The sequence below is a fragment of the Liolophura sinensis genome, chromosome 7 (genome assembly GCF_032854445.1).
Source record: "Liolophura sinensis isolate JHLJ2023 chromosome 7, CUHK_Ljap_v2, whole genome shotgun sequence".
Classification (NCBI taxonomy): domain Eukaryota; kingdom Metazoa; phylum Mollusca; class Polyplacophora; order Chitonida; family Chitonidae; genus Liolophura; species Liolophura sinensis.
Window position 1 is genome coordinate 26,430,995 of NC_088301.1, and position 23,471 is coordinate 26,454,465.

Genomic DNA, 23,471 nt, shown 5'->3' on the forward strand with positions numbered 1-23,471 from the left:
CTTATAAGACGGCAGCCAGCATTATGGTTGGTGGAAACCAGGCAGAGACCGTCGGAAACCCACGACCATCTGCAGGTTGCTGGCATACCCATTTACATATAGAGTGCATCATTAATACACAAACTGCATTCAGATACAGATGTGACTACAGATACATAGCAATGATGATGTAAAAAATACACATGCATCTTCTTAATCTTTGTCTACACATCGTAAACAAAATGTTTAAGTCTCAGTGATGAAAAGACAGTTTGATATCACTATCACTAAAGCCTTACCACATGTTTATCAGACACACTATTTAATTCTGCGTACAGAAATCACAAAGGGAAGTGAGTTATTCTTATCCTGGAACAATGTAATGTATCCATGTGCTGGTGGAGTCTAAAATCACACAGAAGAATTGATCGTATACTGCAACGCTTAAGCAGTAGACAAGACAATCAATTTGTCCAGAGCATTGCCTGGCAATGACTTCACCTCCGTGGGAGTTGGAAGATAAACACTGGATAACTTCAGCTGCTGTAAGAGTCGAAAGGAATTCGCGAATTAAATGTGAAATTGGCTACAACTTCGTTCACACCTGACAGCTGCCAAGTTAAGAATAGAAGCAGCAGTAAGATGGTTGACATGCGATCAGCTCATTCCTACTCAGGCAACTCCTATTACATCAACTGTACAATGGAAGGGCACCTGCCAGAGAAGGGGAGGTCACCCCAGCTTTACAAAACACTCCAACTGTGACCAGTGTTTACATTCCAGGCCCAGTTGGAATTATGGTGCTGGAGATATCCTAGTAATTCTTTCATTTTTATCCAACAAAGGATCCTAGAGTTGAGCCCTTTTAGACTAATTTTATGCTCAGTCAAAGATATTAAACTGGCTTGCACTTATTTAGTTGTGTTGCAATTTAGGAATAACTTGGGGGACAATTATACACTGACATTGAGACATTGATGACCTAAAGTACAAGCAAAGTGTATGAATCAGCCGTCATAATGTGAGGGCATACTCTAATGTTCCACTAGGGTTTCTATAGAGGGCCACATAGCTCTGAAGTTATCTATAGCACAATTACCAAAACAACATCACAGGACAGTCCAAGTCCAAAACATGCTGTAAAGTTCAGGTATATTAACTAACACTTCATAGTTTCCAGAGTCATTTAGCTAGAGAAGCTAGAAATTAACACAACACATGCGTCCCACACACTCAGCATGTTGTAATTCCAGGGAATAATAAGACTTGGGTATAAAAAAGGGACAACCTATTTCAAAATTCTGTAAAATCTAGTAAAAAGGAAAAAAAAAAACATACACTTTGGCAATTTTCTTTAAAAAATAATTTGATCACGATAACAGTGGTAAATTTGAATTGTCTTTTGAGATATCTCATTGTCTCTTGAGATTTTCTCACAATGGCAAATTTTAAAAAAATAAAAAACACTTTGCATTGGAAAAATATATAAAAAATATATACTTACAAATATAAGTCCGTAATCCTATCACTACCCCATATAATATTCCAAGCATTCTAACCTCACACCTGGTCCTGTATATTTGCATTGCACACTCTTGTACTTACACATGAACACTCACATCTGTCAACGCTCCAAGCAAACAAGATAATATTTGATATTTTCCTGACCCCTTTTTATCAGGACCTCCCGTAAAGGTAACTCTAGAGACAGGTTCAAAACCATTCACACATTTACCTGAGACCTTGATGCACCTTAAAGGAATTAATCAGAGATTCTCACCCCAGACAGGTGTTACACAGGTAAACCCCTCTGTCAACTGACCACAATAGATTACCTAATGTTTACCTGTCTCACAGCTTTAAGTGGTCCTCTCTAAATTCTGGGGCACTAAAACTTGACGAAATGTACCTTCTCACATTTTTCACGCCAATATATCAAACCGGTAAGGACCTTATCAAATTTATGCTAACTTCTAACCTTTATCCAGGAATTTCCTAAAAAATATATGGTGTATAGAACAGGCAAACTTTCACAAAACTTACATACGCACATTTTCATTGATGAATGATGTCACCTGATGGAGCTAAAATAATGTATGGATACATTCACTAATATCAATAAAAAATTGAAGGTGAACAGCAAATTCAGGGAAATCCAGGTTGCAAGCTACATGTACTTGTACATGGAAAACTTTGATTTTTGCCACAATATGAATCTCCATGCAGAATTTTTCATCTGAAACTGTTACTGCACATGACCACAATGACCAATAAGAATTAACGGAAATCACTAGAATATGCAAAACTTATTCATGGATCTGGCTGTTTTTTTCTTAACTTGAATTTCAAGGTTACACAAAATGAACTTGCATGCCAAATTTAATTTATTTATTTATTTATTTATTTGATTGGTGTTTTTACGCTGTACTCAAGAATATTTCACTTAATACGACAGCAGCCAGCATTATGGTGGGAGGAAACCGGGCTGAGCCCAGGGGAAACCCATGACAATCCGCAGGTTGCTGGCTGACCTTCCCACGTACGCACTGAATTTAACGAACTCAGACAATAATATATAGAACAGATACAGACAGACATTTGGACGCACAGATCAAGTTACTGTCACTCAGTTTTTGCCACAGCCACTTTTTTTTTCCCCATTAGGGGTGAATACTTACAGACAGCACTGTTTTTCTGCCACCAGCTGACAGAGGGAAATCCAAAGGTCCAATGTCTAGAGGCTGGTTCTTGCTGATCATGCCAATGTACTGAGGACACTCGCCTGAAACACAAGTAACACTCATGAAAATAAATACTTATTTGTTTGTCTTTAACACCATAACGATATTTTAGAATTTTTCACTTATAAGACAATGGCAAGTTCTATGGGTGGAGGAAACTGGAGTGCCTGCAGTAATCCACTGACCACTGACAAGTAACAGGCTAAGTCTTCAATGTTTGATAAATGATATATTGGTGGGCAGCAAATAATTTCAAGCAAACTTCAAGCAAGCCCACACAAGAGAGCTTCATCACCTATTTGTTTCCACTAAGGCCTGATAAATAACGGGAGCAGGGGTATCGATAGAATTTTCTCTTCCAACAATGGGACCAAACGCAAACTCTTGGGCAAGCATGTTATAAACCAATCAGGGGGCCTCCGTGGCTCATGCTGGCTTCCTCTCCAGCCATGCGTTGGAAGGTCAGTCAGCAACCTGCAGATGGTTGTGGGTTTCCCCCAGGCTCTGCTCGGTTTCCTCCTACCATAATGCTGGCTGCCATCGTATAAGTAAAATATTCTTGAGTACGGCGTAAAACACCAATCAAATAAATAAATAAATATAAACCACTCGACCACAGCCCACATGAGTAGATACTGAATTTGCTTGTTACCTTGTAATAAGTTTGTGGTTAAGCCTCTTCTCCAACGTAAATTCCCTCACCTTACAACTTTTGTATGTTCATTGCTTTGAGATCATTTTTGCTATGTATATCCTTCATATGCCTGTATGTACATGTGTGAAGACAGTGCTCCAGTTTACCGCGAAATGCCACTGTTATGACATGGTGCTGCCTCACTAAACCACCATGCCAAAAAACACACTACACACATAACCACACTATACTGACACCTGATCTACTAATCTTTGGTGGTGTTTAATACTGCAAAATGAAGAAAGTAAAAGTATTTTCCAAAAAAAAAAAACGACAGACAGAAAACTTTCAGGCCTTGAGTGAGTGAAAGTTTTAACGTCGCTTTCAACAATATTTCAGTTTTATCGCAACAATTTCAGGCCTTGAGCCTTAAAATGTATTGAGTTAGGTAAACAAATTTGAGACTTAGCAATATGTTTTATTCGTCAGATCACACATCACATTTATGGACTACATGTAGTTACACTTCTGATTATCTATGCAAGATTTCCTTTCTATACGTGTGGACAGATTTTATTTCCATATTGCCATTACAATTAAAATGTATCTCACAACTGATTCTATTTCTGACTGTATGTCTTGAGTGCTGGTTACTATTACTTCTGATTACCTTATTTTATTTCTGTGGGAGGGGAAAAAAATAATAATATTTATATGATATTATGTAACACAATAAACAGTTATGCAAAAAAAAAATCAAATTCAACAATGATCTCCAAAATGAACAAATTGCACAACAGATTTGTAAAATATCATTCACACTGTACAATGTCCAAAGGATAGTTTGCAGACAGAATATTAAAAATAAACAATGTATAAATAAATGATAATTCACAGTGGTCATACATTTGAAGGCTTCTGAGAAAGCCCATATATTTCTTTTGACTTAGGCCCATACTATACTATGCTCCAGTCCATTCAAGTCACTTCAGAAAGGGTCTGCTCTAACTTTGCTGCAATTTAATCAATCTCGTGCACTGAAAGTATTAGAGTAAATAAATACATGGTGATATTTGTATTACATTTTTAAAAATTCTATTTTGAATACATGTACCCCACTTGTTGTACATGGCTAACCCACTTGTGGCCAGAAACAAACTATAAAAACCTTGGACAACATAAGCCAGAAATAAATGTAAAAAAAAAATGGACCGTCCATAATTTGCAAAAATTTATCATTGTGGCTCCTTCCCAAAGTATTTTGGAATTCTACCAATATGATGTCAAAGTGGCCTTAGCTCATTCACATTGCCGTTTACGATGTCAGAAAAAGTGTTGTTTTTTAATGTGTTTTTTTAAACACGAATAACATGGCCACTATGATGTCAAAGCATCCTCAAAACAAAGAGACATTAATGATAAAAGTACATAATGAATAATTTTCACAAAATCGCACACATTAAAGGAGAGCCCATATGACAGCCACTTTTGCACAAATTAAAAGCGTTAGAGTAGACCTATTAAATGTCAAGTGGCTACATTTCACTGTCAGAACTGATTACCACACTGTAGACACTGCTTTTATTTAAGTAAGTTTGCCATTGGTGATTCTTTCTGTGTTCTCTAATTACATGTGTGCATGCCAGGTAGCAGAAATGGACAAGCTCAAATGGGTTCATGGACTGGTCAAGCTTTTCGTCTGGAACAATCACGACATCGTTTCTGAATTAGTCCCCATTATTGTGATCGTATGCATCCCACCGAGGCTGTTATTGTAACATCCCTCTCCAACCACCAAACAGCAACCCGTCACCAGTAAAATCATCCACTGCTTTTGTGGTCAGTCTTTAAAGTCACCTGGCTTCTGCGTCAATGAAACCAATTGTATGACAGCTGAGGAGAGGTGAAAGGTCAGGCTGAGAACCTGGGGACAACTTGACATTATACTTGACCAGGTAATCTGGCTTGTGCTGTATGAGTGCACCGCACCTTATTACAGTTACATCATCTGCTGCAGGTAAGCCTTACCTGACCAGTAAATTGATGCTGCACAGGTAAGCCATACCTGACCAGTAAATTGATGCTGCACAGGTAAACCATACCTGACCAGTAAATTGATGCTGCACAGGTAAGCCATACATGACCAGTAAATTGATGCTGCACAGGTAAGCCTTACCTGACCAGTAAATTGATGCTGCACAGGTAAGCCATACCTGACCAGTAAATTGATGCTGCACAGGTAAGCCATACCTGACCAGTAAATTGATGCTGCACAGGTAAGCCTTACCTGACCAGTAAATTGATGCTGCACAGGTAAGCCTTACCTGACCAGTAAATTGATGCTGCACAGGTAAGCCATACCTGACCAGTAAATTGATGCTGCACAGGTAAGCCATACATGACCAGTAAATTGATGCTGCACAGGCAAGCCATACCTGACCAGTAAATTGATGCTGCACAGGTAAGCCTTACCTGACCAGTAAATTGATGCTGCACAGGTAAGCCATACCTGGCCAGTAAATTGATGCTGCACAGGTAAGCCATACATGACCAGTAAATTGATGCTGCACAGGTAAGCCATACCTGACCAGTAAATTGATGCTGCACAGGTAAGCCATACTTGACCAGTAAACTGATGGTGCACAGGTAAACAGATACACCCACCCTCAAATAGGTGCAAATCAAGATGCCTTCTCACATAAAACTGTCATGCAAGAATTTATCGTTGTTCACTGGAAACGCAGAGGATTAGTTGACTGACAGGGAAGGTCTATCAGCAGCCTCCACATCATGCTCATGAGTTTTCTCCTACCATAATGCTGGCCATCGTTGTATAAGTGAATTATTCTTGTGTACGGCGTAAAACACCAATCACATAAATAAGTAAAAATAAATTAGATGAATAAATTCAATATGATGTCATATTTCAGGTATTTTGTTTTTTTTGTCTTTTTCAATGCCTTGTTAGAAAAGTAATATACCCTAATTAGTTGTTTCTTCCCTTCATCATAAAGAAAACATTATGCTAATGTTAACAGCTAATGCTGGAAGACAGCAAGAAAACTGTCCGGACAGTTTCCACAGCATGCAACTGCCATACAGATGTATCAGCTAAAATCAAAATCATAAATTTCCAATAAAAAACAAACTCATTCTTTGACACTGTATGCCAAAAAAATATTTTAAAAAACATTGTTTTAAACTCCCCCCAAAAATAATGGAACCTTTACTGATGGCAACTTGGAAAGAACAGATCAAAAATAGAAATTGGTGAGAAAAATCAATTACAATAGGTTTCTGGCCATGGAACTCTTCTCCATGCAAATGCTACTACGGATTTAATAATGACCTCATGGCATTCGCTAAATGTCTTTTAGACTTTCACCAATTTTCCTCAAAATCACATTAGTGCGCTCAAAGAAGATGTGGTTTGATCAAGTCTTTTTGTTTGCTGGGAAGATAACTCACCAGTCTGAGGGTCAGCATCGATGATTTGAATCCTAGCTCGTTCCTTTTCGCCGATAATCGTGTTCACTGGCTGGTCTAGCATCAGCTTGAGGCGTTCGTTATTTTCCTCCAAATGATCCTCTTTGAAAGTCAAACTCCAGGTTGCCGTGGAAACACCTAAAATGACAAATTAAATTAAGCAATTTGAGAAAAATCAGATCTGACTGTATGTACTGGTTAAAGCCTCTGGAAATTGCAGAGGTGATGATAAGCTCCCTAAAGCTAGGATGGGTTGCTCCGGGAAAATTTGCATGGCATTCCGCTTTGATACTGGAGACTTCACACTGCAACTTCTGTGCGAACATTAGGCCCCAGGATGTATGGAGTGTCTTTGTGCTACTTATTTTAAAATGTTTATAGCTCTTAAAATATTTTCAAAGTTTTAGATTTAAAATTTGAAAGACAAAAAGAAAAAAGCTACCGACAAATCAGACACATCACTGAAAAGTTATTTAAACAACAGAGATAAATGCATTGTAAAATATATATTCTAAGATGAATCACAGGGATTCATCTAATTACATTTTTTTTTTTTTTTTGATTAATGCTAAAAATTCTTGTGAGGTGCCTTATCTAATGTAACATAATTGTGACAACATTTCTAACTCTATGAGTTCCAAACTTTAAATATACTTCATCACATTCAAAACAACTTTAAAAACACTAGTAAAGATACGTTTAGATACTATTTTCAACCATGATTTTGCTGATAACGTACTAGTAAAGGTACATTTAGATACTATTTTCAACCATGATTTTGCTGATAACATCACATTTTTCTTTGCTCTTTTATATAATTGGTTAGCTTTTTTTTTTTTTTTGACATGTAACAGTGTGTACATCAGTGACACTAAGAGATTTACTTGTACTGTATCAGCACACAGTCCCAAATCGTTTATTTGTCTTCATGTATCATTAAGACACTTTTTAGGGCACATAAATGTACTGAAATAGTTTGTAAGATTAACACAGTACATTAAACAACCCCAAACTGTTTATTCCTTCATGCATATAGCCAGCCATTAAAATTACCACATAAACATCAACTTTATAATCATTAAGATGCTGGAGGGTCATTTCCTGACTGCACCTTTGAGGGGTGTTTATTTGTGGAGAGTTATGCTCCAAATCTAATAACCATGGCTGAGTTACTTGATTAAGGGGTAGAAGCTCATTTAGACCATTCCTGTTGAGATGTTTGTTTACCCACATACAAACTCCTTCCCTCAGATGATTCAAGGTTCACCGAAAACCATTCAGGGACTTCATTTCACTTTCTATGCTGATAGTCCTTTGATGACAAAACCAGAGTCAAATTGCCAATTAATGGCATAACCATGAAGAAAGGCCATCAAGGAAATCAGTTCACAGTTACCATGACATTGGGCTAGTGGTAATATATACAGGTTTATAGCTGACAATTAATGTTGAAACTATCCCCCAAAGCTGTATGTCCCAGCTAAACCAACAAACACTGGTCCAATCAAGGAAACCCCCAGGGGCAGATTAATGCCTTTGACAGTGGATTTATTCACAAAGAGGGACACTCATGCAGTTTAAAAGAGACATGCCAGACGGAAAATCAATCTACACATGTAGTTTCAGAAGTTCCAGATATCTGGGCATCTTATTCAAAATTCTGCATCTCTTGTTAAATCCAGATTTAAATAACATCTCATTGAACAATTCCATTCAGACACACTATGGTTGCTTATGTAGGTTAATGGCAAATATGAAAAAAAAGGTAAATAAAATTCACAGAATAAATGTTCATAAAGTTTGCAATGTCTTTTATGATTCCTGTTTGTGTCCATTTGTCCTATTACCATGTATGCTTATATATGTCACACTGTAATATCATTACCATTATTCCATGTATATACTCTATTATATATGTCACACCATAATATCATTCCCATTATTCCATGTATATACTCTATCATATATGTCACACTGTAATATCATTACCATTATTCCATGTATATACTCTATTATATATGTCACACTGTAATATCATTACCATTATTCCATGTATATACTCTATTATATCACACTCTACATTCCATGGGATAGGACAAGCTCTTGTATGTAGTTAAGGTTTATGGTGAATAAATACGAAATGAAATGGAATTCATTCAAGAGACACGAAAATGACAAAAATTCCAAAACACTACACATGGTAGAATAATATGAATACTGCTCTTAAAATATAAGACTATAATGATTTTATACTTGCATATATTAGGCCCAGAGGAGCTCACAGATCACTTCATGAGGGTGCATTTTTAAAGCGGTTATACCATTTGCAAATAAAATCTAATTTTCTCCGTTACCCCAGAATTGCCTTTCAGTAAATATCAGACCTGTACCTGTATTATTTATAGTGCTACGATGATTCAAAAGTTTGAAGAGGTGATGCCTTTCTAAATTTTTTTTAGGAACTATTATACCTGTTTTTGATCGGAAATGCATGCACAGATGAGGCTGGTATTTTGTGAAAGGTAATTATTTGGGCTATTCCAAAATAGTACGAAAAATTCAACTGGTTTTGCAATGATTGATTTTTTTCCCCAAAAAATCTCTGGTATAACTGTCTTTAAGACCATATTACTGACACCCAGCCTTTTATTCAACCAGGTTGCAGACTCAAATGTAGCTACCATTTAGCTGTGGTTGTATAAGGAAGTTGAACACCAATCCCTATACCAATTAATACTACTACAGACAAGTGCTCTTCTTCCATCACTAACTGCAGAGTTATCCTTGGATCATTACCCGTAATCAGCAACACTATAATTCTTCAACCCTGTTTGCAAGGTGTTCATTCAGACATATTCTGAAGGCATCATTCTGTGAAGCCCTGAAATTGGCCAATCCAACCAATGTCTCCAAAATCAAATTATGCACTTGTGTAAAATTGCACTGGAAGTTGCTCTTTCTTATGTGAAAAGGTTGAGGAATTTGGTTAACAATATTACAGTCAACAGTCTCACGCCTGAAAGCAAGACATTTGTGACAAACTGTAAAGCTACTTTATGACAATATCTTCTTCATACTGAGTCCATTAGACAATTTGCAAGTACACACTCCAAGAGAATCTCTACTAAAATATTTAACATTTAAATAGCGGAGCTAAGCTACAATTACAAGTTGGACATATCTGACTATGAAATTCTAGTCCAATTTGAAAGTGCCTGCAGAAGTGGTTCTGTAGTCATAGTGTAGTCACATCTTGTACATTACAGGCATTATGTTCAACATTTCTCCAAAAACTTTGTAAGGCTCATGATGATGATCCATTCGCTGAAAAACAAAAAATTAGCCTAGGGTAATTCATAAACACATTAAGCTGCCACTAGCTATCATATTGTGAGTTCATCACAGTCAATTTTTTATGCACTGACTGCGCAGTACCAAACTAAGCATTCCAAACTTCAAGCCTACAACTATCAGACCCCCTGAATATCCTTCGTACACTGAGTTACTGCTGTGGTTTATGGAACATACTTTCAGTGTTCCAGAGGTGCACCACAGGCTGACTAGTGGCTAGCCCACTCTTGAGTCACCTGAACGCAACATTTAACCCTACCTGTACCATGCCTTCACAAGTGGGAAGGGGTCTTCCTGACTTCATCTACCAGAGTACACAACTCTACTCTCACCTCTTTATAACCTCATACATCACTCACAAATCATTGTGTTGTTATAACACATGTTTTATCACTTTCCCACAATCCATACACATGTTCTTTTCAGTGAGCGATGCCGTCCAATTTGTTTTCCTATTTTTTCTTTTGTTGAACAGATGTGTGTAGTGCTATTTTGTATTGTTATGTTTGGAGGCAAAAAGACATCTGTATTACCCTTCACAGTCAACGTTTTTTTCTGATGACATAGTACAGCATATAAATAACATCAAAGGTTATTTAGTATACATTTGGCATACGTTTGGGATCTATATAAAGGAACATTTCTTTGTTTGCTTCACACTTAATTTCAACTGTTTTCAGTCAAATGCAATGGTGTCTTATCCTTGTAACACAATGTTCCCGATGCCTTCATGTTTATACTACACAATGTCTACTGTCACTTCATTTTTCCAAAAATCCTAGAAAATCGTTTTGATATACCAGGGCCTGGTTGTTGAAAACTTGTTTAAGACTTAACAACAGATTTAACTTTAAGCCAAGTCTTCAATTTTGTATATAGTCTAAACAAAATTGTGTACCAGCGTGAGCAAGGTATTATACCTGTATACGAACTATACCAGCTGCTGTTATACAGGTACGATGGCTGCTGAATTTGGCTAAAATCTGAAATATAAAATATGACTTAATACCAGTATTAGCTAATACAGTTTCGACCAACTTGGCCCTGGCCCTATTTTCCAATGAAATATAATTTTCTATAGTATCTGCATTTGATATTTTTATTATCTTTGTAATTTACTTAGTTAAGGTCAAATATTGTACACCAGTCCATAAAAGCCATTTAGTCCATGTGTGCATTCTATTTGAAATGATTGTTTTCATTCTTGAGAATGGTTATATTTATTTTATCTTTTACCTTAAAGAATGTTGGTTTTCCACAACAGAGTTACTCATGCCTTTGAAAACACAACACCTTAGTTTGTTCTCAAACATATGTGCATACATACTTAGAAGTGCCATTTCCTCAAGAAATTATCTCCAAAAATCTGCTAGCATTCATAAACTACACTAATTCTGCTGTTTTACAGGATATTGAGCTGAGCTGTCAGTTCTGATAGATGCTTGTAGAAATTGTCTGGAATCCGTGTTGAAGCCTCCTGCCTATGTGTATGCCTGTGTCTGTTAGTGTACAGAACCCCAGCATGTTCCTCACTGTTGCTACTTTGTTAAACCTGCAGGGAAGGCGCTGAGAGACATCACCTCACAGTTTGCCAGGGGACAAGTTACACATTCCTTCCACAGGAGCCCAGGGAACACTAAATTACCAGTGTTTATAGGGCTGCTTAACCACTTAACATTATTTCCTCACCACTGCTGGGTGTACACCACTGTAGGCCTCAATCAGCACTCTCTTCCAAATCTTCTATAAGCAAACCTGACTAAACAAGGGCTAGTGCATGAGGCAAACTGAGAAACTAAGTCAGTTCAGTCTCCTTAGCTTTGGCAAACTAGAAAACAGGGATCTATCCAATTAAACAGTAGTTCTCCTAACTCTAGTAAATCTAGTATAAAAACTACACTGTTATAGCTTCTCTTAACCCTGGTTAGCTAAGTGGAAGAGCAAAGACAATGTGCCCTGCTGAAGTTCGCTTAACCTCAGCAAACTCAGTATATAAAAACCTATAAAAAGAATCTAAAAAGTATATAAAAAGAATCTATCCTATTTACAATAGTTCTCTCAACCCTGGAAAACTTGGTACAAATATAATGTATTCACTTATACAGTAGTTCTCTCAACCCTGGAAAACTTGGTACAAATATACTGTATTCACTTATACGGTAGTTCTCTCAACCCTGGAAAACTTGGTACAAATATAATGTATTCACTTATACAGTAGTTCTCTCAACCCTGGAAAACTTGGTATAAAAATAATGCATTCACTCATACAGTAGTTCTCTCAACCCTGGAAAAAATTTGGTACACTCATAAAAATAACCTATTGAATTTAACAGTATGAATATAAGTCTGTCGTCTGAGTGATGCTAGACTGTATTCTGTGGTCATAACATAATACTGTGTCGTATTCAACATCATATCACCTCAATAGCCTAGATTATGAAGATAATGAAAAATAATGAAGATAATGAAAGATAATGAAACGTGTGCTATGTTCAACATAGTAATCTGTGGCCGTAACAGAATCCATTCTAGCGTCACTCAGGCAACAGACTTTCTGTTAAATTCAATACATTACTTTTTTGGAGAGCACAAAACCATGTTACTGAAAAAAAGATAACTTATCCCATTGCAGTTCCCATAAACCCGGAAAAATTATCCAAATCAAGAGATTTTTGAAACAAAATAATTGACACTGATGCTGATGAATTTTAAAATTCACTAAAACTATTCCATTATCATTTTACCATTATTACCCTGGCAAAGTTCCACTTAATCTTGACAAACTCAGCACAAAAGCCCCTGGGGAATCTTGCCCATTCCAATGCAAGTAACAATGGCAAACTATTAAACTGTACACAGCTCTCAGTTCCTCCTAGAAAAGATGGTATAAACACATTACCAACTTAACCCTTCCTAACACATAACTTCCTAGAATGTGGAAAGCTTTTTACAATGTCAAATGTTAACCTACTGCTTTAGAGAACATTCTACATTTTTCATGGAATATCCATTTCATGGCACTTCCAAAGTCTAGATAAACATAATCCCATAACTGGATGCTTGAAGCACTGCATACCTACTTCATACAGCACTTTTTGACTTCCCTGTCCAGCCACACCATTTCCCTCCTGCTCTCCCAATCCCCAACAACACACCCCTTTATCCCAGGGGAAATAGATGAGGTCTCCTTTGGGGGTCCTGACAGTTTACAATAAAATCTTACTACTATACTTCAACTTGCTGACAAGTGAGAGCTTCTTGCTAAGTAGAACACATGTTTAAAGACAAGATATATTTGTGTGCATGCCTGACATATTTACACAAACAATAGCCTCCAGTGGTTTGGACCACAGAAGCCAGAAATGGTTGGCTTCATGCCACAGAAGCCAGAAATGGTTGGCTTCATGCTACAGTTAGTCTTGTAGACGCTCATAATACATGTATATGGTGCACCCACCGTTAAAAAGATTGATTGTGGCATGCTTTAAGTGATGTAGCGGTATTTGATATAGCGGTATTTGATGACTGGTATGTGATGTAGAGGTATGAGATGTAGTGGTATTTGATGTACCAATTTGTGATGTACCGGTATGTGATGTACCAGTATGTGATGTAGCGGTATTTGATGTACCGGTATATGATATACTAGTATGATATATACTGGTATTTAATGTACTGGTTTGGGATGTACTGGTATTTGATGTAACGGTATTTTATGTAACAGTATGTGATGTACTGGTATGTTATGTACCGGTATATAATGTACCGGTATTTGATGTATCGTTTGTGATGTACCGGTTTGTGATGTACCGGTATTTGATGTATCGGTCTGTGATGTACCGGTATTTGATGTACCAGTTTGTAATGTACCGGTATTTGATGTACTGGTGTATGATGTATTGGTCTGTGATGTACCGGTATTTGATGTACCGGTTTGTGATGTACCGGTATTTGATGTACCGGTTTGTGATGTACCGGTATTTGATGTACCGGTTTGTAATGTACCGGTATTTGATGTACTGGTGTATGATGTATTGGTCTGTGATGTACCGGTATTTGATGTACCGGTTTGTGATGTACCGGTATTTGATGTATCGGTCTGTGATGTACCGGTATTTGATGTACCAGTTTGTAATGTACCGGTATTTGATGTACTGGTGTATGATGTATTGGTCTGTGATGTACCGGTATTTGATGTACCGGTTTGTGATGTACCGGTATTTGATGTACCGGTTTGTGATGTACCGGTATTTGATGTACCGGTTTGTAATGTACCGGTATTTGATGTACTGGTGTATGATGTATTGGTCTGTGATGTACCGGTATTTGATGTACCGGTTTGTGATGTACCGGTATTTGATGTACTGGTTTGTGATGTACCGGTATTTGATGTACTGGCATGTGATGTAAGAGTATGTGATGTAGCGGTTTATGATAATATTCAGAATTAATTACTGACTGCCATGCCTGAACCAGAAACATGTTCTTTCAGTGGTCAGGTGAGCATAGTACGCGAGTTGTGTTAACCTCTAAAATGAAGAAGGCTTGACCAGTGACCAGTACTGAAGGAAGTTAGCTATGTGCTACCTGATACATTAGTCATGAAACTGGCAATATCTACAATATAGGTAGTTCACTTTATAATTTGGCGTTTAGTGACTGAAATGGAGTAGGCCAAGTATTGGTTGATCAGGTGTCAGTACACTTTGACTGGGTGGGGTGTCTTGTCTGGTGTCAGAATATTTCAACTCGGTAGGGTGTCATGTCTGGTATCAGAATACTTCTATTGGGTGGGGTGTCATGTCTGATGTCAATATACTTTGACTTGTGTAGGGTATTATGTCTGGTGTCAGTATAATTTCACTGGGCAGCGTGTCATGTCTGGTGTCAGTATATTTGACTGGGTGGGGTTGTCATGTCTGGTGTCAGCATACTATGACTGGACAGGGTGTCGTATCTGGTGTCAGTATACTTTAACTGGATGGGGTTGTCGTATCTGATGTCAGTATACTTTAACTGGGCAGGGTTGTCATATCTAGTATGTTCCACAGGGCTCTCCACACAGGTAGCGAATATATCACCCATCAATTGTATTTTCACTGAAATAATGATGATAGCCATGCCATACACCCAAGCTAAGAAATGAATAAAAAGTTAAAACAATTAAATATCATTCACAGTTATAATTTTACCTGGACTAAACTGTACTTGTCTAGCAGAGCTACTGGTGAAGTCCTCGCCGGCCTTAGCAGAGAGATCGCGAACCCTGATGCCCACAAAAGCTGATTCCTCCAAGGACCCAGTTCTGGTGAGGGTGAGGGAGAGAGAGCCCATATTCTCACACACCACAAAGTCTGTCCTGGCAAACTCCACGCGAGACCACTTCAGCACAAACCTGAAAAACAATGGCAAGAAGAATGTCAAATTTACCTTTTGCAAAAGTAATTTAAAAGATAAAAATAGTGTTAAGTTTGATAGACACTGATAAGCTATTGCATATTACACACCATGAAGTTGTAAAACATTTATTTGCAGAACAAGTCATAACTTTTATTGAAAATTACAATACAACCAAGCCTGAGTGGCCCAAAAAAAAAAACATTTTCTTCATGAAGAATTCGGTAAAAAATATGGGGACACACTTGTTGCACTGTTGCACAATGATGTGTTTTATGTGCCAGGCCTTCACTGCCTTTTGAAGAGAATTATTCCACATGCACTATACATATGCTTCAACACAGCTGCCCTCTTTTCTCCCCAGAGACAGGGCTTAACTCTTACAAATTTATCATTTATTAAAACTGGTAAATCCCAAGATGGGTTTTTTCTCTAGTATAGATCAGCTCTTAACTACTTCTGACGAGAAACTACTGTTCAAGTATCAAAATTATTTCAGACTTCTTCTTGCATATATCACAGGACGGTTTCACGAAGCTCACTTAGCTAAGTTTTGCCCTTAGCTGCCATGCCAACGTATGTTGTGGAGATTTAAAATGCACTTAACAAAGGGCCACTTAACACTAAATATGTTTCATGAAAAAGGCCCCAAGCCTACTGAGTGCAAAGCAAGTTGCAAAAATAACTTTCTGATTGCACCAATTTTCTGTATACACAAAAGGTATTTAGAGTATTACTTTGTATTCCGTTTACACAACAAATGTTGCATGCATCAATGGGCATACTCACTTCTTCCTGTCCAATAGATTTCCTCTGATGTCCTCCACACGGAAAGCAAAGCTATCATTGGTGGCACCATCATTGTCCTCGACGACGTACCAGAGCGCCACTTCATCCAGATCTCTCTGCGTAAACCTGCGCCTCACAAAGCGCTTGGAGACAACATTCTCCAGATGCCCATGCTGCGGCCTCTCCATAAGGATGTACATCAGCTGAGATGGATCAGTATCTGAATCCTCTGCACGGAGATTCTTGTTGCTAAGGATAAACCCGTAGCGCCCTCTACCCAGGTACTCCAGAGTATCAGGAGACTTGTTGACTACCAGTTTCGGAGCATCATTTTGTAAAGGTGTGACTACAATGCTGAAGGCCACAGGCTGGGACTGGAGGGTTTCATTGATAAGAAAGCCTTCATGTCTGCCATCAGTGACCATGAACAGGAAATGGTCTAGTCCAGAGTGGCTGCTGTAGCTCTCGTACGAGATGTATCCTCTGTCAATGTCATACTGGGTGAAGGACTGAGTGATGAGGACACCTCGGTTGTACAAGTGTCCATAAGAGGGAGGCTTGGCAATGATGAAGGTCAGGTTCTGTATGGGAGTGTCAGGATCAGTGATCTTCAAGTGCAATGGTGTCACGGCTTCCTCAGAACCCTGCAGCACTGTCAATGCAGCATTGATCATCAAACTTGGAAGGATCTTGTCATGTGGATTGACCTCAATGTTGAAGATGCCATCCTTGGACTCGCTGAAGCCGTTGGTAACTGTGAAGTTGAAATGGTCGGAGACAATGTCGCTCTTGCTCAGATGGTGGTACACAATGAGTTGTCCTGCAAGGTCCAACTGTGTGAAACTGCTGATGGAAATGAAAGGTCTGTTGATATACTCCAGCTGACCCAGACGTGGCGATTTTGTTATGGCAAATACGATCTCCTCTGCTTTCGTTGTCTCATCAGAAGCGCTCAGATTTCCAGTGGTGATGATTTTCCTCTCCCCTTCCTCCACTCGGAGGCCTCTGTTCAGAACAGCGATGTTAGGCGACTTTCGCGAATTCCTTATCTGAATTTCGAACGTTTCAGTTTGCCGTTTGTTAAGACCATCTGACAAGACAAAAGTGAAGTGATCGGACTCCAAGTTTCTCATGCTGCCCGTGTGGACGTATCTAACCTTGTTGTTGTCAATGTGGTGCTGGGTGAAGTTCTGATTGATTTCCATATCTACCCAGATAGACTGTTTTGTCGGGGGTTCATCATCAGGTCTAAACTGCAGCTGTCCTCTATCTGGCAATTTCGTGATGATGAAGTAGATGTGCTTGTCGTTGTTGTCCTTATCCTCTGCCTGCAGAACAACACTTGAAATGAAACCAGATTCTCCGTAGCTTATCCTCAGCCCTGTGTTCTTCACCACCTCGGGTTTTTCGTCGTTTATCGGTGTCACAGTGATGTTGCATGTTTTCTGGACAGTGTGTCTGCCATCAGACACCTTGACACTGAATCTGTCATGATTTGTCTCAGAGTTATCATGCTGGTACAGGAGGCTCATCCCACTGTGGAGCTCATCAATTGTGAAGTCCTCCACCGGGACATTCAACTCTCCATTTTCTGTGTGCATTATCATCATCAGCTCTCCGTGCTGTGGAGGTCGGGAAATGGTGAAGGTGATTGGATCCTTGGGCAGGTCAAGATCAATGGCATCCACCATTGATTGGTCAATGATCATCTTCCCACCTTCAGCCAGTATAAAGTCTTGCAGCATAACATCTGGGAGTTCATCATTCTGAGGAACTATTGTGATGGACAAGGTTGCCAGGGGAGAATTCAGTTTTCCATCAGTAGCGTACAGCTCGAAGGAGTCATACAAAGGCTCAGCTCCAATATGGTTTCCTTGAACATAATTAATAGTACCATCAATGACGTCTTGGGCTTTAAATGAGTTGACTCTGACTCCGGCATTACTCCTCTCCGACCCTGGGTTCGGTTTCGTGTTTTCGACATAACCCCACTGTGGTTGCTTGGTTATGATAAACTCCAGTAAAAATGGTGGCGTATCCAGGTCTCGGGCTCCAAGAGCTTCAGGTGTGAATCGATATTTCTCTCCCTCATTAACAAAGATGGGATTACCTGAGAGAACCACTGGTCTCTGATTGTCCACAGGTGTAATGGTTATATTCAGGTCGTACACTGGAAGATCAGCTGGACTGGGGTAAACCTGGTCTGACACTATGAACGTAATGGAATCGTACATGGTGTTTGGTCCTATCTCCCCACTGCTGTGCACAAACTTGACTGCCCTGTCCTTCACGTTCTGTTGTGTAAATTTGGTGATAGTTTCCCCTCTCAGCTTGAGAGTGCCGTGCCTGGGCTGCTTGACGACAAGAAAGGTGAGGAGTTCATCGTCTGTGTCCTCATCTCGTGCTGCCAGGACAGACTGTGTGATCACAGCCTCGCCTCCTTCAGACACTATGAGATGAGCATGCAGATTGTCATAGAGCTGCGGTGCCTGGTCATCCACTGGCACGATATCTATAGTGATCACTTTGGAAACTTTGTGGAGGCCATCAGAGACGTTCAGAACAAAGCTGTCAAGAACTACCTCAGAGCCGTCATGTAAATACCTGAAACCAAAACCGAAAATGATTTAAAATTTGCACATGCTAATTCCAAGCTTTTAGACTGCACAGAATTAGCAAATACAAATTACAAAAATATCGGAAATTTATCTACCAGCTACCTTGACCAAGTTGACTGCTTTGTCAAAATACTGTGATCCATGACCCCCATGTTAAACAGGTAATAGCCCAAATGAATTGACTTAATATAATATGTAATAATAATAATATCACACAACAATTAATTAGCAATTGAATTATTAATGATTTGCATCATTTCTAATATACATACACCTTTGCATAAAAATGTAAGCCATCTATTTTGGGACTGTGGTATTTTTAGTTTAGTTTATTTAATACAGTGTAGTTTTAGTTTAAATAATAACTGGGCATAGTGGGAATCAAAAGTAATTTGCCAGACATACTTCAAGCCTAAAACTGTAAAAAGTGAAATCATCACGGATTTTAGTTATTTTGAAACTAAAAGTTGTTTATTTAATTTATGCTCTGACAGTTTGATGTATTCTCAATATCATTTAGGCGATATGCATAAAACACCTACCTTATAGCCTGTTTGCGAAGATCTTTAATTGTAAATGTATCTCCAGCCTTCATGGTCATACCCTGCTTTTGTAAGGTTCCAAATCTGGGAACAGATTTACATCCGAAAACCAGCTCCTCGAGCGGGGTATCATAATCCATCGCAGACAGCTGATTGGTGGAGATGCTCAACACACCGCCTTCCTCAACCAATAGTTTACTGGTTATGAACTTTGGACGTTGATTATTCACAGGCTGCACCTCTATGTCGAAATGCTGCCCGAGAACTTTGTTACCACTTCCGTCCTGAACAGTGTACACAAAACGGACCAGCCTTGGCTCAGGTCCAATGTCCGCCATCGGTGGCATATAGGCTATCTTCATATGGTTGATGTCGCTCTGTTTGAAGGCCAACACGGGTGGAATGTTCTGGTCCTTCATCACCATGGTGAGTTCATGGGTGGCGATCAGGCGCCCAGCATCTTCTCTTCCTGAACTATATACAAAGTACGGTGGACTCGCAATGGTGTAGAGCAGATCCTCATCAATGGTTTCCACATCTGTGTAGCAGAGCTGCGACTTACTCAGGTATGCCACGTCTGTCTCCTTCACGTACATCAACCTCGTGGCCTCAGGTACAATCTGAGGAGGGTTATCATTGACGGGATTCACATGGATTCGGAAAAGTTGCTTTCCGGAAACATTTGGTGGCTCTTGCTTGTCTTTGACAGTGAACTCAAACTGGTCGCTGAAAATCTCATTCCCGTAGTGCTTATAGTACACCTGGCCTCTCAGAAGCTCTCGTTGTCCAAATTGGCTTATGAGTCTGCCTTTGTCAGAAGGACGAATCCGCTGCACTACCTCACCGTTCTTGGGAGGGCTTGCAATGGTGAAGATGATGTTATCATCCAAGGAATCTGAGTCTTGGGCACTCAAAACCTGTGCGCTGATCTGAGCGGTTTCACCTTCGTTCAGTTCCAAGCCTAAATTGCTGACCAGGTATGGTGGACTGTCATCTTTTGGAATGATGTTAATTGGAAATGTAGCTCGCACAGTATTCCTGCCATCGGTGATGCGTAGCTCTACGTGATCCCGCAAAGTGTCAGTGTCATCGTGATGGTACATGACCCTGCCGGCGTGAATGTCGGCTGGAGTGAAGTATATCGTAGCCCTTCCGTTCACTTCCAAGCGGCCATGTTTCAAGCCACCTTTGATGAATATCCTGACATTACGGATGTTGTCCTTGTCAACGATTTGAAGGTCACTGGATGTTATTGCTCTAGACTGTCCTTCCAGTAAAACCAATCCTTTATTCAACGACACTCTGGGAGCTTGAGTGGCAGACGGCCTTACTGCTATGTGAAGCATGATGGGTAAACTGTGTGCAAAATGACTGTCAAATACTGTAAATCCGACTTCGTATACTTTCCTCTCCGCGAAGCTGACATTGGGAGGCTGGAAACCAATTCTGTGACTTTCAAGGTCATCTTGAAGGAAGGATGTGATCGGTGCTGTGGGGTCATCCAAGTTCACCAAATAACCTTCACCTTGTGCCAGTGGCTTACTTATGTTAAAGATGAGGTCACTTACAGGGGTTTCCTGGTCCTCAGCTGAAATGACTCCAGGAACGATTGTTGACAGGACGAACTGGTCAACATCCATGATATACATACTCATGAAGGAAGCTCTGGGGAGCGAGTTTGGAAATGCTCCTTGAATGTAGATTGGAAGAAAGTACTGCTCCACGATCACTTCATCACTGAGTGAAGGGTCATACAAACTAACTGTCAAAGGGAGGTAATCCACATCTGGTAATGGTGGCTTCAAGTGCTCATATCGTAAATCCATAAACAAGAATTCTCGACAGTCTTTCTTCACAGCATCGACAACACGTTTCTTGTCACCCATAACCATCTGACCTGCAATTGGCCATTGGGACTTGTACTTGGAGAAGCCAACAGTGCACGACACATTACTGTTGGTGTTGTAACGTAAACGAATCACAGACGAGTCAATAGGATTTGATATCCCATAATATTCTGAAACCCTCACAGCCTGAAGGTGGTCCCTGCTTATAACATCATAGGTGATATTTACAATATTAACATGTAGATAAAATGTCTCAGTCACTGTTTCTAAGTCCGTAAATTTGTGAGCGCGTAACTTCACCACATCCTCTGACAAGAGTGGAAATCCGCTGTGAATGTACTTCACACTGTTCCTCTTAAAGTTACAGTCAAACACCTGAAATGATCCAAATGAACAACAATTCATTATTACAGTGGTACCACTAATACTATTACAATGCTTAACGTAATATTCAAGTAGTGCACTTCGCACTGCTCATTGTATCTTTCAAAAACACTTTATAGTGTCTAATGACTTCAAAATAAATTTCTGAAATATTCTTTTTCAGAGCAAACAGTTCATTAGCTGTCAGCCTATTATTTAATATTTATTTAATTTTGTCAATATTAAAGGCCGTTTTAAAAAATTTCACTCCAAATACAAATTGCACAATGTTCATGCATAATGTTATCAAAGGGTGGCCTCAGATGAGATTGAACTCTCTTTTAAAACTCCAATCAAGCATGAGCTTGACAATTTTATACTATTCTTTACAAATAAAAATATTTCTGCGGGCAGTGCATATCTGTTCATTTCTATATAATGTCTCTGTATAATACTGGGCCTATTATTGGGTCATTTTGCCACAGGGTCTCAAAGACACAAACACACACAAATCAGCATTAGCTACATCCATATATTTTGTGTCATCTTGCACTCAGGCCGTTCATTAAGTAACGATAGGAGGCTCATTCTAAAAGAATGTTAAAAATCTGACCAGCCAAACCAACCAAGAGAATGACCAACTTTAAAATACAGAACAAGTTGCAGCAGCTAATAAATAAGAACGTTTTAGTCAAACAAACTAGAAATGTCTCTCCAATCTTCAGTGCAAAAGTACTGTCTATGTTATCACTCCACATATCAAATGAACCTGACTGACAAATTGAATTTCACAACCTGTCAAAGTCAGGTGAGATCTTCATTATAAGCAGTTTTATGTTCATTAATGGGCTATAACTTTGGCAGCTGGATGTCACTGAGATATAGGTGTACGTTTCTGGAATTAAAACAGAAAATGGAATTAAAGCTTTGAACAGTCTACTTGTACCATTGATTTGACCATCTATTTGTAGTCACTGTTATTATGGCAGTAACCGGAATCCGAAGAGCCATTTTACCCATCTCATGGGACAACATACTGATGGTACCTGCAGACAGAGGTGGCGAATCTTTCACCATCGATAAACAAAGTAAATCGTCTGACAGCTTCACGGGAAATCAATATCGGGCTGATTGCGAGTGACATCGACTCTCAACAAAGATTCAAACGCAGACAAAGTTGTCATTCCATCTATCCTTTCGCCAGTGACCAGCTATTCTGGTCACAGTTCCCTTTCAGCTGTAAGGGTTTACAATTAAAGGACCATATCATGATCTTATTTACAGTTGGAGTCTTGCTGCTGAAGATGCTAAACATTCTCTTCCACTTCAGCTTTAGGGTTGTACATACTTATTGTTGTCCCCGCTGGAGAACCAGAGAACTGGAGAACTATACATTGTAGCCAGCTGTTAAGCTAATGGTTAATTCCTTTCTCACCACAAAATATCAAACTCCCTTCAGTTTGGCCGGATGGTGCAGCAATACCTACTTCTCATTCATGCAGGTTTGAGTGAAACTATGCTATTAAGCTCTCTTCAAAACAGACATGCAGACTAAAAGAGCCAAAGAATCTTGCTCATCTGCAGATGGATTGTGCTATGAAGACAATATGACACCTATAGTACCCATACATTTGAAGCCATCAACTCACTAGCATCGTTCTAGTAGTAAATGTAACACACCTTCTAATGTAATTCTCAAGATAGCCACACTATCTGGTAACACC

General features: G+C 39.1%; 1 protein-coding gene across 1 annotated transcript in view; it reads right to left on the reverse strand.

Annotated features, from left to right (window-relative positions):
- Nucleotides 1–23,471, reverse strand: part of LOC135470479 (FRAS1-related extracellular matrix protein 1-like) — a 74,050-nt gene that overhangs the window by 6,744 nt on the left and 43,835 nt on the right. The window contains exons 2-6 of the mRNA XM_064749454.1: nt 19,538–21,759; nt 16,378–18,981; nt 15,384–15,586; nt 6,823–6,978; nt 2,658–2,761 (exon numbers count right to left, since the gene is read on the reverse strand). Of these exons, the coding sequence (XP_064605524.1) occupies nt 2,658–2,761; nt 6,823–6,978; nt 15,384–15,586; nt 16,378–18,981; nt 19,538–21,759 (5,289 nt within the window). The remainder of the gene's footprint in view (nt 1–2,657; nt 2,762–6,822; nt 6,979–15,383; nt 15,587–16,377; nt 18,982–19,537; nt 21,760–23,471) is intronic.